This window comes from Panthera pardus, unplaced genomic scaffold (assembly GCF_024362965.1).
Source record: "Panthera pardus isolate Hobbes unplaced genomic scaffold, ASM2436296v1 HiC_scaffold_25, whole genome shotgun sequence".
Classification (NCBI taxonomy): Eukaryota; Metazoa; Chordata; class Mammalia; order Carnivora; family Felidae; genus Panthera; species Panthera pardus.
In genome coordinates, this window is record NW_026526821.1 from 19,019,384 (window position 1) to 19,035,386 (window position 16,003).

The 16,003-nt window shown below is 56.9% G+C and overlaps 1 protein-coding gene across 2 annotated transcripts in view; it reads right to left on the reverse strand.

The window, feature by feature from the left end:
* Positions 1-6,241: 6,241 nt before the first annotated feature.
* The window catches only part of PLCG1 (phospholipase C gamma 1), a 36,965-nt gene continuing 27,203 nt past the window's right edge, over positions 6,242-16,003 (reverse strand). The window contains exons 16-33 of one of the 2 annotated variants that reach the window (XM_053890244.1): positions 15,841-15,942; positions 15,574-15,761; positions 15,137-15,337; positions 14,943-15,062; positions 14,673-14,853; positions 13,708-13,785; positions 12,828-12,931; positions 12,505-12,601; positions 12,151-12,220; positions 11,516-11,673; positions 10,077-10,173; positions 9,712-9,936; positions 9,492-9,640; positions 8,561-8,675; positions 8,313-8,474; positions 8,105-8,193; positions 7,822-8,006; positions 6,242-7,621 (exon numbers count right to left, since the gene is read on the reverse strand). In XM_053890244.1, the coding sequence (XP_053746219.1) occupies positions 7,579-7,621; positions 7,822-8,006; positions 8,105-8,193; positions 8,313-8,474; positions 8,561-8,675; positions 9,492-9,640; positions 9,712-9,936; positions 10,077-10,173; positions 11,516-11,673; positions 12,151-12,220; positions 12,505-12,601; positions 12,828-12,931; positions 13,708-13,785; positions 14,673-14,853; positions 14,943-15,062; positions 15,137-15,337; positions 15,574-15,761; positions 15,841-15,942 (2,364 nt within the window). In that variant the 3' untranslated portion in view covers positions 6,242-7,578. Of the gene's footprint in view, positions 7,622-7,821; positions 8,010-8,104; positions 8,194-8,312; positions 8,475-8,560; positions 8,676-9,491; positions 9,641-9,711; positions 9,937-10,076; positions 10,174-11,515; positions 11,674-12,150; positions 12,221-12,504; positions 12,602-12,827; positions 12,932-13,707; positions 13,786-14,672; positions 14,854-14,942; positions 15,063-15,136; positions 15,338-15,573; positions 15,762-15,840; positions 15,943-16,003 lie in introns of both variants that reach the window. The other variant, XM_053890243.1, reaches the window with a different exon arrangement.

Here is a 16,003-nt window from a genome sequence, read left to right on the forward strand (position 1 = left end):
TGAGCGCACTTGTGAAGACTGGCCACTAACCTGGCCTGTCCTTTGAATAGGGTCCTAGTCCTTCACCAGACTGGAGATCGGACAGCCCGGATCCAGCAGGAAGCAACCATTCTACCTGCCAAAGTCCGGAGCAGGGGCAGAAACCTGATGCCCGGCACGGCCTAGGCAGGCGCTGGTCACCCCATGGACAAGGGTGGGAGCAAGCACCTGCTGCCTTGACTTTTAAAAACGCTCTCCTTGGTTTGCAGGACCGCCAGGATCCGCAAAGAGCATATGGCTACTGCTCTGCTGTCACCAGCCCCAAGGCTTTAGCAGCCCTCAGCGCCTGGCCCTTGTGGCTGCTCAGGCTGGAGCCAGAAGGAGGGGTCTGCACAGCGAGCAGGGCGCTTCTGGCGGGGGCAGGGGTAGCTGCCTTCTCTTCTGCTGTCCGCTGGGGGCAGGTGGCAAGCCAGGGTACCGGAGAGGGGTCTGAGCGTCCACCTGCCGTTAGTGCCTCTTCTTCTGGAGCCTGGCCCTCCTCTGTGTGCACGTGCGTATCCCTGAGCACTTGAATGTTGATGAATAGCTTTTCCTGGCTAATGCTTTTATAACTGTTGTTCCTTTCCACTATAAGTGGGTGACTTAGGAGTATTTGGAAGAAGCATTCGGCTGGAGCCGAAGGTAAATTGTCCAGGGTAAAGACTGTTTGGAGTCCCTGAATATAGAAAGCTACAAGTGCGTGGTCTTTCCCAGGAGTCAAACCCCAGAGTAGATACACTGGTGGAGGGTAACAATCTACTCACGTGGTAGCTGTTCTGTCATTTGTGTTTAAAGAGAGAGATTGTCACTCATCCTTGGTTCCTGCCCCCACACAGTGACCTCATTCTTGCAGTTTGCTTGAAATGCTGGTGGGGCAGGAGTCCCAGGCTGAGTGGAGCTGGCTGGAGGGGGAGCCGGGCCGCCCTCAGTACGGACCCAGCGTGGTCCTTGGGCCAGGGGAGAAGGGGTGGCCCGTGCAGAGGCGTTCCCGCGCTGCCGCGCCATTTAGCCATGTTGGGAAAACCCGATTGTGCCATAATCGTTATTACGAAGCAAACGCCAGCCAACCTTCCCCTCTCCCCTGCCGGCCATTGTCCATTGAAAGTTAACTGAGCACAGTCTTTGTGGAAGTCAGGGAGGTTGCCAGAGCTGCGGGGTCCTGCCTGAGAGTGCTGACTCCTGGTTTTCTACCATCCATTTATTTACCTTCTGGTCTTCGGAGTGACCGGAGGCCCTGGGAATGGCTGGGGTGCAGTCAGCTTTAGTGCGCCTCCCAGAGAGATGGCTGAAAGACGTGGTCACCTTGGTGCTAAGAGACAACTGCCCTGTTTGCCCAGAGGCAATCTGCAACTTCACCAAACTATACAAGAGGGTCCCCTGGCTGCGGTGGCCAGGAATGAGACCAAACCAAGGGGGCACACTCTTGTCGGTCAGGCCAGGGTGGAATGGGAGTTCTTTATCCAGAGTACGTGTTCTTAACAGAAAGCCGTAACTCGCCTTCGGACAGTGGCTATGCTGAGGTGGGGGTGGGCTGTCCTCTCTGGGCTGCCTCCAGGCCTCACGAGGTCCCCTGTGGGGATGCTGCTATTTCTAAGATGCAAATTGCACATTTCCTAGATTTTGTATCTGTGGATTTGGAGAAGGGAGGGAGCAGGGACAAACTGCGTATACAATTTGATATGGGCCGAAATGGTACTTCAGATCTTTTGATTGTTCCTAAATAAAAACGTAAATATGTTTCACATCTGCTGACTTTATTTTGTGGGGGAGCCAGAAAAACTAGAAACGTTTCACATCTGATTTATTCAGTGGGCAAGCCAGATCTTAAGCTTGGATGGATGAGCAAGGCCGTTCCCCTCAGCCCGCTTCAGGAAAGTTCCTCTCTCCGTCTCCCACGCTGCTGTGTCCACAGGCCTGGCTTCTGTGTGACAGAACTGTGAGGTTTCTAGAATTACGCTAAACAGACAAAAGGCAGGAAGGAGTCAGACTCACAGTCATCGGGTGTCTTGTGAGAAGGTGCTGGGAAGTCCTTTTCTTGTCCCTTCCCCCATCCCCTCCCGCCCAGTGAGGAGAATGTGCTCAGAAGCAGAGCACTTTCCTCTTTGCTAAGGGGGTGCCGGTGAATCGGTTAAGGATGCGGAGGCCTTAAAAGAATAGGATTTAAAAAGCTTAATTTCTGGGGTGCCTGGCTGGCTAGGTTGGTGGAGCATGCGACTCTTAAATCTCGGGGTTTTGAGGTCAAGACCCACGTTGGGTGGTAAAATCTTTTCTAAAAGCCCAGTTTCTAAGATTCAGAGCAAGTGAATCTTGGGGTGACCCCGAGGGCCTGTGACAGGAAAAAGGGAGCCCAGACAGAAAATCACCTGGGGCAGACACACACCAAGGCCGGCCAGTGATTCTGGTCCCAGGTGGACACCAGGGCCTGTTCCCGACTTGGTCCTTCTGGAGGCCAGCTGAAGTCTTGGGAAAACAGCTTTGTGTTGAGTAAAGCAAGAGCAGCCCGGCGTGACAGCCTGAATGCCACGCAGCTGAAGCCCGGGGTGAGTGCAGACTCGGGCAGGGGCTTTCTGGGACACAACTGCGGGCAGAGTGGGCAGTGGCAGCCCGCTGTGGGTGGCTTAGCTTCCCGGGGGCACTTGCAGTGGCCTCCGGGCAGGAAACAGAACCCCTGCCTGACTCCTGGGCAGGAGTCCCCTGGGGATCATCAGAGGAAGACCCAATGAGGAGTCTCCAGCGGAGACAGGGCTTGATCTCTTTGAGATGTGAGGAGGCAGGAACTTACTCTGTTCTGTGAGCTACTTTGGTGGGATAACCAGAGTGTGCTTATGATGGTTTTTCCCTTCTAAAGAACAGAAATGGTGAGAGAGGACAGGCTCAAACTTAAAGACAAGTGAGTTTTTAAGGAGCCCCAGCCTCCAGATGATGTTCAGGATGTGTCTAGTCTGGGGGGGGGGGCGTCTTATGGCCACGCGCTTGTGGCCACAGATCCTTGTTAATGGCACTGTCCTCAACTGGAGTCAGAAACTGCTCCTGCCTTCCCCCTTTATAGAGGGGTTCTTGCCCTGACTGCTCTTTTTGCAGGGGCTTCGGAAAGCTGCTGACCTTGCAAGTAGTGCTGTGTGCACGTGTGCACGGGGTGAGAGAAGTGCAGGCCTGCAACTCTGAGCAGTTACTTGTCCCTGGTGTGCCAGCCAGCCAGCCAGGAGTGGTTCCTATTGGAGACAGCAGGAGAGGAGACTCCCCCTGCAGGGAGCCAGTCCGCTTCTCATCTTTGCCCCTGGTATCATGGACTTCCTCTTCCTGACCCTGCTTTTCTGGTTTCCTCTGCCCACACTTGAAGCGTCTCAACCCTGACCTTCCATTCAGTTCACCCGGGAAAGCTTCTGAAAAATACCTATGCTAGGGCTGTAGGCACTGGTATTTTTTAGAAGCTTCCCAGATGATGCGTCACCCAGTGGGTAGAAACTCGTGCCAATCCAAGCTGTCCCACCACAGGGACGTGGCCCACATGGATGACGAGGCAAGCAACTTACGCACCATAGGGCAAGACCTTCAGTCTCAAGTGAGGGTTTCCCCTCACCCCCATCCCTTCCCCTTTGTAGGGCCTCATGGGTCGATTAATGAGCTCAGTCAGGTCTGTCTGGAGGAAACAGGAGGTGAAACTGATCTGTGTGCTCGCAAGACTGAGACTTAGTCCTGTTTTCTACCAGGAAGAAAGATCAAGGCATTTGCAGTGAAAAGCAAAGTAGTGTATGGAGCCTGGGAGCCTGGAAGATAGGTGTGCCTCAGGTCCATGAAGCTGCCTTAGGGACGTCAGAGCGGTTCCTCTCCAAGTCATACTCCAGAAAGACACTTGTTCAGTAAATGGGGATTCATCCTGATTAAAATAAAAATGGTCAACACCAAAAAGCCAAGGATGTCCTGTGATGACAGGCAGCCCCTAACCGAGGGATCAACACAGAACTCTTCCTTCACACTGGACAAGCTCTCCTGGCCACAAGAACCTGGAGCAAGAAAACCCAGTTTCGAAGTTCAGGCCAAATTCCATCAACTCCCTTGTCGCTGGGAAAAGAACCATCCTTTTGAATAGGACAGAGAAGCTCTAGGGAGAAAGCCAAGGGGCCAGCAAGAACCTGAGCAGTGGGCGCTCTGATACTGGCTCTTATATCTAGTTCAGCGGATGAAAGGAAGTATTTTAAACTGATCCCAGTTCTCCAAGTGGGTGGTGCTCAGAGGGAACTAGAATGAACCAGGACTTGCCCTCAATCTGTCAAACTGGGAATTGTTAGGTCTTGGTCTGACTTACCATATAGGAAAGGGATGCTCCGAACCTGTAACTCTTTTTTTTGAAGAGGGCACAGTGAGCAAGGGGGCAGAGAGAGAGACGCGGGGCTCACCCAGGGCTCATGTTTTACCTGAAGCAGGGCTCGAGCTCACCCCTTTAAGTGAGCCTCAAATTCATGAACTGTGAGATCATGACCTGAGCTGAAGTCAGGGGCTTACTGGCCGAGCCACCCACATGCCCCTCAGAACCTGTAACTCCTAATCAGCCTTGGACTTGACAATCTTGCTCTCCATGCTTTGTTTGGTGCGTGAATTATCACACCAGCGATACACTAATTACCATCTTAAGAACCAACTGATTACACTTACCTGCATCTTTTCAGGATCCCTGGGCTGGCTTTTTATGCTCGTCCCATCCATCCAGCAGGCAGGCAGCTCTGTGTGTGGCATCATGTTTGACCTACACCGGCGCAGACCACCATGAAAACAGCCACAGGAAGGTAAGGGCAGTGCCTTTTCAACCACATCTGGGCAGAGATTTGGTTGCAAGCTATCGAGGCAACCAGAGTGGCACCTGGCAACCTCCTTTTGAAAGGAGAGGCTTCTGTGAACTGGGAAAGGGCTCTGGCTGCATCCCGCTCACCAGGGTTGGCAAGCTGCAGGGATTCAGGCTGCTGTCCCCGGACATCCTGTCTGCAGGGGAGCTGGAAGAGCAGGTGTTCTCACCCCACTCTGTAGCCCAGAGGAGGGAAGAGATGCTTGACCTGGGAAGTTGCCAAAAACTTCCCACCTGCCTGTACCGCACAATAACCACCTGACAAGTTGTCTCCAGACAACCGGCTTCCCAGGGCCCGTGAAAGAGCACCCAAGTTAAAAGGACACGGGGCCGATTTATGTGGCAGTCAGATCTTAAGAGGCCAGCACAACTGGCAACTGAGGCTGAATGAGGGCAGTGGGCTTGCGCGTGCCGAGTGCCAGCTGTACCGAAGGGCACCCTTGTGCCCATGGGCCTGCACCCCTTCGTGGGGCTGCCTTCCCAACCTTCCCGTCTCCTTTCCGGGGTCTTCTCACCAGCTCAATGGAAGCAGCCAGCTGCATCGTGACCGCTCCCTCACCTGCCCACACAGCCGGCCGATCCTTAACCCTTTTCTCTCCCTAAGGGAACGCACACTGCGTTGTCTTTGCCTTTGAACAAAAACCACCTGACCAGAATAGGCTTTGCTGTTTTCCTCCCACCCCGGCCCATTCCCGACAGCCTTACCATCTGTAGCACAGCTGTCCCCACGTGTCGGGTGGTCGCCGGCCCCTCCCTGTGGCTCTGCTCCAAGGTTGCCCTCCAAAGGTGAGGAGCAAGGAGAGTCACTAACTTTGTTACAATACTACTGAGAAGAAAAATAATACTGCTATTCTTTTCAAAAGGAAAGCTTTTCTAATAAAATTTACGATTTTTGTTAATATTCTGATTATAAACCAAACGTTGGCAGCCATATGTAGGTATGTTTGCTATGGACAGGATTCCGAGGTCATACTTGCAAAGACAACTTTAGAATTAGTTTAAATAAACCAATACATTTTCTCAGAAATTGTATAATTTCCTTCGGTTTACAATCCATGATCTGGGAAGTTTAATGTAATGTTAAATAATTTACTTTCTACCCTAAAAGTAAACTATAGAAAACTGAATCACTATTAGGATTGAATAACAAGGCTTTAACGGCTCAGTGGTTTTTCTTAAGAGTATATAAATATATAAATCTTGAAAAGGTAACACTGTTAGTTGAGCTGTAAAATCCATAAAAATAACAGTTCTGCCACAGTGCACAGACCAGTTCATTCGTTTTGCTTCCCCCACCCCCCAACCAAGCAGCTTTCCGGTTAGAAGTGGAAGACAGAAAATCATACATCCTATGTGAAATAATGAACATGGTAGGAAACGGTGTGCAAAAAATAACCTTTAAAATTCCATACTCCAACATCACAGATGCCCAGCAAGAGGACTTTCAACTGGTTTAATGAATATTCGGGCTGATCTCCACATCCTCCCACAGTGCTGTCCGCAGACTCAGAGCCCAGGTCTTATGCTGCAACGGGGAGAGTGGTCTTCGGTCTGGAACAGGACGGGGGTGGGGGGGAGGGGTCCCCTAGCCGACCTGCTGAAGGGTGCCTTGAAGAAGGGCCTGTCAGTTGTGTGCAGGAGCTTCCCGAAGGTACTGGGGAAAATCCCCGGCGTGGCCTGCGACCTGCTCCTCCGTTCTGGCCATGCCGGCACCCATCTCCGACAAAGGCCTCAAGTCCGGTGACCTTGCTGTTAGACCTTCCGTTGCTCGGTGGCCTCTGCGTCAAAGCGAGGCACGCCCTCCCAACGTGGCAGGAGCTGCTGTGCTCGGCCAGCACAGCCACACACTCGTCTACCCTAGTGAGCAGGTCCGGATTCCAGGCTCACATCCCGAGTGTCAACCTTGGGCTGCCTCCCGGCTTTGGGCAGCAGGCAGGTGGTGCAGCCCAAGGCACGGCAGGACATCCGGGTCCCCCTCATCCTCCCATGGTCCTGAGGGGCTGCTGTCCCCATTCCAGGCAGCGCCCTGGGCCTTGGCCTCCTCAGGCCCCTCACACAGTGGCCTGCAGGGCGACCCTCCATGGCCCACAGCAGCCTGGCTTGCCCAATGCTGCTATTTCTAACATGATCCCCTGTATCTTGGAGGCTGGGCTGTGTTCCCAGCCACGGGCAACATGCCCTTGTGCTGTGTCCTCTTCCTTGAGCAGGGGGGGACCCTCTCCAGGCAGGTCCTGTGCTCCTCTGCCCTGGCTCCAGGGCCAAACCGTGGGGGTATCTACCCCCACCCCTGCCCGGCTGGGGTTTTAAAGCTACAGGACAATGTAAACTTGGGTTTGTTTCCCTGGCCCCATGAGGCTGCTGCGGTTCCTTAGAGCCTCCTGTGCCACAGGCTGAGGCAGCCTCTCTCCAAGGGGCTGCAGCCATGGTCCTGGCCCCACAGATGGAAAGCTCCATCTCCAGAAGTCAGGACCAGAGGTGTGTGCTTAATTAATTTGAGACACAGTACAGTGTTTGCCTTCCCCCAGAGCTGGGGCACGGAGGCCCCGAACAGTAAAACAACTCATTAATGGCTTGGTTTTGTCTAGCAGTCACTGCTGGAATCCAGGCTCCAGGCTACGGGGCCAGGAAGGCTGCCACGACAGGCCACTTCTCAAGAACCCGGCTCACGGCACTCCACGAGGTGCATGGCACCCGCTGCTCTCAACGAGGCTGGCACACAACTAGAGGCGGTTGTCCCCGTTGACCCGAGTCCTTCGTGGGGCCCTGGACACAAGGAGAGAGTGTCCTTACCGGCGGTGGGGCCTCAGAGTGCAGTGGGACAGCCCAAAGCCAGACAACTGTAACTTCCACCCACCCAGGAGGCAAGAGAAGGACCCGGAGGGGCAGCAAGCACTTCTTCCCATCGCTCCCACCATCCCCCGCCTCCAAGCTGCACACTGGCCACCCATCCTCCAGCCCCTCACCTCCGTTCCCGACTGTCAAAATGGTCTGCCAGATGCTCTTGGGAGATACGAAAGTCCTCAAACGGCTGCTGGTAGCGGGCTTCAAAGGAACCTTCCCGGCCCCGGCCATGGAACAGCTGGCCCGAGGCATCGGAGCCCCGCTCCCGCAGAGACATACTACTGAAGGGACTGACGTCACCGTTCTCCTGCTTCAACAAGGGCGGTGCACGAGAGATCAGTGCCTCCCCAGGGCCTTGTGAGGCTGCTGCCTGGCTCCTCCCCAGCCCCCCTTCCTCGTGCTCACCTTGGCAGGGAAAACTTCGATCTTGATGAGCAGGGAGGCCAGCTCCAGGTCCTCACTGTAGTTGTTCTTCAAAGGCACGGCTCTGTATCCTAGGAGGAGAAGGCCTGGCCCTCAGCCCAGGAGGGAGCCAAGCAGGGGCCTGCGCCCCCCGCCCCCCACCCCGTCCCCAAGCTAGATCCCGGGCATTGTCTCTAGGAAGGATCCTCACCTGCCTTCAAGCCCTTCACTGGGAAGGTGGCCTGAGCCAGGAAGTTCTGGTCACTGAACATGTCCTCCTCATACACCACAAAGCGCAGGAAGGCGAATTCCGGGTTACTGATCTGGAAGTGGAAGGGCTTGGCGGGCCAAACAGGGTTCAGTCCGTTGTCCACTGTAAAAGTCAGGGCAGAAGGCCTCAGGCCACCACCAAGAGAGGACAGGGTCACTGGCGTGGTTGAGTGGGGAAGGCAGACCTACCCACAAATTCTGTCTTCTGTTTGATGCTGTCATACTCTGCTCCGGCCACCTCAATCTCCACAAAAGGACACACGATGCCTCGGCCATTCTTCGGCAGGTGCCGGGCCCCCAGCACCTGTAAGGCAGGGTAGAGATGGGCTGGGGGACTGTCCTTTCCACTCCCTCCAAGTCCTCGCTATGCAGTGGAGGCAGTGCGCCCTCTGCTGGGCCCCAAAGACACGGCCCACTAAGTGGCTCATGGCATCAGGGCCCTGAGCAGTGGTACTGGAAGAAGCTTCAGCCAAACTTCTCATGGGAGTTTCTGTAATCTACTTCATCAAACGCATGTCTGTTTCAATATGAAAATCTTTTAAGTTACTTCCCCACAAGGTAAAAAAAAAAAAAAAAAAAAAAAAAAATCGAAGTCTCTTCTCGGGAAAGCAGCACCCACTCACCTTGTGCTATCCTCACCTCCTTCAACACTGCTCAGCCCCACCCGCCCCGCACCCCACAGCTTCTCACCAGGGGGCATTAAGTGCTCAGGGACTGTTCTAAAAGACAGCTGGGGATGGGGGTCACTCTCCCTCAAGCCCCGTTCCAGTAAGTGCCGTCCCGCTGGCTCCTGCGGATAGCTCACCACGGGCCCTGGTTTCCTGTCCTGCCAGGCAGCGGCTACCCATGGCCTCACTGGACAGCCTGACTCTTCAGTGCCAAGAAGTGGCTACATTTAGCCCACCAGCCTCGGGCTTTCGCCACTTTGGGCCCAGCCCCACGGTGGAGACTTGCAGCTGCCTTCCTATCTCAGAGGACGGTCACACCTTCCTCACGCTCAGGAGCCAGTTCAGTGCCCCCCGCCAGTCACACAAACCGGCACCGCATCCCTGACTCCAGAAACGAGCCCCAGAAGAGCAACCCCTGCCCACCCTAAAGCCCACAGGCGAGCACCACCCACCTCAATGCAGATGGCATATGGCTCCAGGCCTCGGAGGCTGCTCTTGTCAAAGGGATCAAAGGCCTCATCCCGCATGGTGCCCGGCTGCAGCACGTAGCCACAGTGGCCACCGGCCATGAAGAGGGCCTGGTTCATCTGCATAGGCTTGTCTGAAAGAGCCGAGTTACAGTGGACTCTGGCCCGATGGCGCCCCTCCCCGCCCCACGGGGCACCTTCTCACCTGGGGTCTGGAAGTTGAGAGCCACGAGCTGACTGCCACAGATCCACATGGGCAAGGGGTCGTAATTGGAAGAGTCCAGCCGCTGGCCCTTGGGGTAGATGCGGGAGAGCTGCAGCCGGTTGTACTGGAGAAACTTCTTGCCTTTGGCCTTGTTCACGTATTTCTCAGCCTTGGTTTCCGGGAAGGACGACATGTCCCGGTAGCAGGCACGTTCTGTGCCAATCTCTGGATCAAACAGGGAGAATGCTTACAGAGCCCACCCACCCGGGCAGCTCCCCCACCCCCCATACAAAGGGACACAATGTACATCTTCCACCTGCCAGGGAGGGCGCCCAAACACACCCCCACCAGCCCTCGGCCCTTACTCTCTTCATCGAAGGGAACAGGCCGACAGTAGACAACCAGCTCGGAGAGCTCCAGGGCGATCTTCTTCCTCCGCTCCATCATCTTGCCCTCCGTGAGCTGGTGACACACACACATGGCCTGATGCCCCACCCGGAAGGATGCCCCTGCCAGCTTAGGCATACCCACAGTGCAGGTGCTCTCTGGGCCCTGCCCTGTCCCCCGAATCTCCCACACCCCTCTGGACAGTACACCCCAGAATCCTCCTTCCTTTTCTCTGCCCCCAAGGCCACACTTGCCCTCCTAAGACTCTTAGAGGCTGATATCCTCATCACCCACACCCCAGTGACAGCTCAGGGTCCTGGGGTTGGCTGCACTCTTTGGTGATGCTTCGTAACCATCGGGTACCCAGCCTCCCTTAAGCAAGGCAGCCTCCTGTGACTTCAGTGGGGACTCAGGTCTCTGGCTCGGTCTCAGGTCTCGGTGCTGAGGAGACTCCTCCCACCTTGCAGGCCTAATGGCTTCACACCCTCAGATGCCCCCCTGCCCGACACAGCCACCTACCCACCGCGGCCGCTCACAAGCGCGTCCCGTCCTGTCCTCATAGCTCCAGAGCCCCACTTTCTTCCATCAAGGGCTCCTACACGCACATTCTTACTTCCTCTTTCAGCCCAGACCCCAGAATCCATCCCAACTAGCCAGTCTGCCAATAAAATCCTCAGCACCTTCTGTTCTCTGTGCGGCTCACAGGCACCCATCCTCCAAAGCAGCCACAGACCTGCCTTGTCACCTTCCACCCACACCAACCACCCAGGGAATGGCCATCACACAGAATTCCCTTAACCCCTGTGAATACATCCTTCCCTCCGCTCCCCCAGGCTCAGCGGAAGTGGCCTCCCTCCTCTCTGCTGGCTCCTCCTACAGCCAAGCGTGAAAGCTGGCCCCAGCTCTAGCCCCGTGGAGACCTACCACCACGGTTCCTAGTAGTGACACTAGGGCCAGTTGCTGCTGCCGAAACGCCGGGCACTTTCAGGTTATCGTGCCCATTGGTACCTCTGCAGCCCTCACACATCAGATACCATCCACCCCTGGCCACCGCCAGCCTCTCGGCCCTGCCCTTCCGGGCTCCCCCTGCCACCAACACCCTCCAAAGTTAAACCCTCTCCCCACTCCACACCACCCATTCCTCCCAAGCCTCTGGGCACCCGCTCCTGCTTCCAGCACAAGACTGCTCTTGCTCGGCCCGTGTGTCCAACTGCCGACCACGCAGATCCACAGGGTGGCCCACGGCCGCTATCCATCTCTGTCCTGAACGAGCCACACGGCCTGCTGTGTGTGTGTGTGTGTGTGTGTGGTTTCCTCCAGGTCCCAGCCTAGAGGCAGGCCTAGTGCTGCAGGCCTCACCCCCAACAGGTTCACATGCTGCCCACCTGCACCCCCGCACCCCACAGATGCCCCTTACCCTGGCGTCTGCCGTCTGGGCCACTTCTCGGATCTTCTTCACCCAGTCCTGCAGCTCCTCTTGTGAGTCAGCAGCGACATCCAGGGACCAGTGCGCCACGGAAGCCATACTGATGGAGAAGACGAACAGCCGGTTGTTCTTGCCCTCGGGACGGATGGCTGGGAGAGCAAGAGAAACAGGGCTTGGAAAGACGTCCCCGTCCCCCACACTACAGCCCAGGCACTGGCTCGGAGCCCCTCACTACCTGCCCTCCACCCCACAGGGTGTGAGGGAGGTGATGCTGCGCTGCCAGGAGAGGCGACCAGGGCTCAAACCCCGGTCTCGTGCGGGTAACGTGCCCCACCCTGTCTCCAAGGTCCCGTCACACCGTGGCCCAACCAACAAGGACTGTGGAGGTCAGCTAGCCTTCCGCATCACCCAGTGCCTGGCTCAGGGTAAGCATGCAGGGGGTCAGAGCTGGAGGTGAAGAATCGAGACTGGGGTGTCAAGAGAGTATCCAAGCACGGGGAGAGCTCAGAGTGAGGACAGCCTTTGGGAGGCCAGCCACTGGCTTCTTCCCACAGAACACAAAGGGAGCCACAAAGGAGAGCCTGACCCTGAAGAACCGTGGGCTGGGGAAAGGGGTGGGGGCTCACCAATCTGACAAGCTGGCACATCCAAGACCCCCCGGAGCAAATCCCCCAAGGGGCTGTTCTCGTCCAAGTGCTGTGGAAAGCAAAGCCCATGGGTCATCAGCACATCTGCTTTATATAGATGCATGGGAGGAGATGTCTGTGTGCGTGCAACAAACACACCTTATGCACACACCCATGACAACACAAACACAGCAGGTGTATTGGAAACTGCGGACCCCACAGGGGTGTGACAGGACCGCAGGTGACTGGTGGCTGTGCATGCACAGGTACACCCGACACTGTGTGTGATGGGCATATGCACAAGAAGAGTCTGGGGACGGGGATTCTGTCGCACCAACATGGCTCTGCTCTCACCTCCCTCTCAGGCTCCAGGGCTGCGGGGCTGACCATCTCTTCCACGTAGTTTGACGGGAACCACAGCTGCTTCTTCCCACCATAGTCCCCCCGCCACCTGTGGAAGCCACAGGGTGCTGACCCCAGCAACCACTCCAAACTCCCACAAGGAGGATATCCCTTGTCAGAGTCCCTGCACCTACGCCAGGCTGCAGGAGCAGCGCTGGTGCGCAGGTATGTGGGACAGACACACCACGACAGCACAGTGGCAGGTGCACAGGGGGGCACCCGCCTCCCAGCCCGCCACACATGCCAGAGGCTTTGGCTCTGGGGACCAGGCTCACCAGCCACCTTCTTGCTTCTCCACGTTCTGGATGATGGCGCTCTTAGTGAAAGTCAGCTCATCCTCTCTCTGGGCCTTGTAGTCAAAGAGTGCTTTGACTGCACACTGAAGAGGGGGAGACACTGGTTAGAGCAGGCAGTCTATCCTCGCCACTCTGCTGATGTGGGGCAGCCCCCCCAGATAGTCCTCGCCATCAGCCCTACAGGAGGCTCCAGGACACGTGTGACCCAGGGCCTCTGCCACGGAGGCTCCTCAGGGTCCAGGTGGAACACTGCAAGCCCCTCAGCCCGGGCCACAGGGAGATTCTTGAATCTCCCCCAGAAGCCAGGGCTCACAGGCTAGGAGTGTCTGTAGGTGCCCCGGGTGCCTCCCCCAGGACCTGAAAGCCTATGGGCATGACTGGGACCCCATCATTCCTCATCTGGAAAGTAGGAGAAAAAACCTTGTCCCAGGCTCCCTGGCTGCTGAGGGACAAAGCACAACTCCTTACTCCTTAGAGAAAAAAGCAGAGAGAGAAAGGTCCTTTCCGAGGGATCTGCACGAGATAAGGGAGTGAGCAGCAAAGAACAAAGTTTCCGGCCCTTGTGGCCGACCCCCGCCCTGCTGCCACCCAGGAAGTAAATGAGACTTACCCTGAGGAGCAGTTTGGAGGGGTCAGTGTTGACCCCTAGGGACAGGGACTGGGAGGGGGTCAGCCCCAGGAGAGCTGTGGTCAGACACCAACCACACATCTCTCACAAGCTCTAAGGACTCGGAAAACCACAAACACCACTTCTCCACAACGACCACAGATGCACCCCTCCGCCCCCAGCAGAGAAATACAAGCCCAGAGCAGCCAGGAGCCTCTCTAGCTTCCTGTGCCCAGACACCCGAGGTCGTACCTTGAAAGTTGGCATAGGATTCGCCTCCACATAGAAGCCTGGGTTGCGGCCCTCATACAGGGCCCCGTAGTCTGGCTCCTGGAAACAGGACCGAATGATAGACGTTAACACCCAGAGAGAACAGGGGCTGCTGGCTTCCCTGTGCCCCTCAGTCGGTGAGGCAGGCCTCCTCCACATGGCCTTCCTCTCCAGGCCAAGTCTGCCCCCTCCCCTGGCACCTGGTTCACCGGCATCTTGGACCTTAGCAGCATGGCTTTGCCCTTCCCTCTCTCCCAAGTTCTTAACCCTTGAGGCCCACCCCATGATTCCGAAACCTCTCTGTTCCCCAAGGCCCAAGGTGCTGCCCGACATTCTTGCTTAGTGTCTCGCTCACTCCCCACTCGGCACCCCCACCCCACGCTGCCTATCCATCAGCCCAGCCCCGGGCCCCAGTGTGCACAGTCCTCTCTCTGGTCACCTGTGCTCACCAATGCCAAGTCTCAAGCAGACCTCTCGCCCTAGTCCCCATCAGTCCAAGTCCTGAGCCCTCTCTGTCCCCGTGCCGTCTGTGTAGCCTTCTACCTCACATGCCTCACCCTCATGCCTCTGCCTCCTGGAGCCAACTCCCCTGCCCTGGCGACAGTCCAGTTCACACCTCCTGAGTAAGCTTCTGGCCTTGGGCCTACCTTTCCCTGCATGAGCTCCTGGACCGCCTTCCCCACACCCCGGCTCGCGGGGGCTCTCTGCTCGAATGCCTTCACCTAATGCATGCCCATCCTCGCAGACACATTCTTGTGGCAGACATTCCCTCTGGGACACCGTCCCGGCACCCACACCATGGCCCCTAGCTGGGCAGAGTGACCCTCCCAGGAGCTCCTACAACATTCCTGGCTTCTGTGTCCCACATACCGACTGTCCTGCCACTGCCCAGCAGCTAGCCCAGGGTCACCCTGTCCACCACGCCCCCTCAAGCACTGGGCCCTCACAGCTGTGCCGATCTTCTCCAGCGCCTCCTCGTTGATGGGATAGCGCAGCTTCATCTTGCGGTACAGTGGGTGCTTCTCATAGTAGCTGATGAGGTCCACGAGGCTGTCGAACTCGGAGTTGCCCAGGACCACCGTCTGGCCCTCCTGCTGGACGCGGCAATGCTTGATCTTGCCCTCAGCCCTTAACACAACAGCCACACAGGGTCAGGGCAGCCCAGACTCAGGCATAACCCCACACCACCTACAGTACCCCGAGGCCACACCCCTCACCGGAAGGAGATGGCATAGGAGTTGGGCTCATTCCGTTTCCTCACCAGGAAGGCCCCATCCCGGGGGACGCGCATCAGCATGTGCTCAGCCTGAGCTCTGGTCAGGCTGGCATGGTACCACCTGAGGACAGGCCCAAGTCAAGCCCTGGCCATCACCTCTCAGGTCCCCCACCCAGCCCTCGGCCCCTCCCTCACTCTTTGCTCTCGTGGGCATTGGTCTGCGGGACTGGCTCTGAGAGGCGCATCTCAAATTCGTTGCAGCGTAGGGGCACCTGCTGGTAGTGTGTGATGAGGTCATAGAGCGAGTCAAAGACCAGGTTGTCTGTCAAGAAGAACTTGGGGGCCCCAGCGTCCTGCCGAGAGTGGATCCGGCAGTGCTGGACTTTCCCATTCCGCCTGAGGGAAGACAGGGAAGCAGTGAGGAGCAGGCCGGGCCCAAGCGAGGTACCTAAGTTGTTCGGGTGTGGGTGGCCCTGCAGGAGGGCTTCAAAGCACCCTGAAAAGTATATGTGTGTGCATGCATGTGATGAGATCACGTTCCATGGGAGAGCCCGTGACAGAGACCAACTACGGACCGTGGTGGTCTCTGGGAGGTGCCGCGTCAGAGTATACACGCGCCAGGAGTGGGTTACCAGAAAGAGAGGGTATAGTCGCCCACGAAGGTCTCGCTCTCTCGCACGAGGAAGGAGCCATCAGGGGCCCCGGTCTCAATGCAGTACTCGGTAAGCAGGCGCTCAGCGATGTGCCGCCCATCCCGTCCTGCCCCGAGCTTCCCGTGGAACCATTTCTCACTGGAGTGCAGCTCTGTGCTGCCACTGGCCTGTGGGGGGAGGGCAACAGCAAAGACACTCAGTGACTCTGACCCCAGCCCAGCCCCCAGCCCTGGGCTGGCCCCTCACCTCCTTGGGCTCCTCCTCATCCTCGTTGCCCTGGTCACTGCTCGTCTCCTCAGAGTAGTAGATTTTGCTGCTGGTCAGGACGAAGTAGTGGGGATACCACTCCTAGAAGACAGAAGTGGGGCCCATGAACGGAGCCCTCCTCCCGTGGTGCCCCTCCCCATGC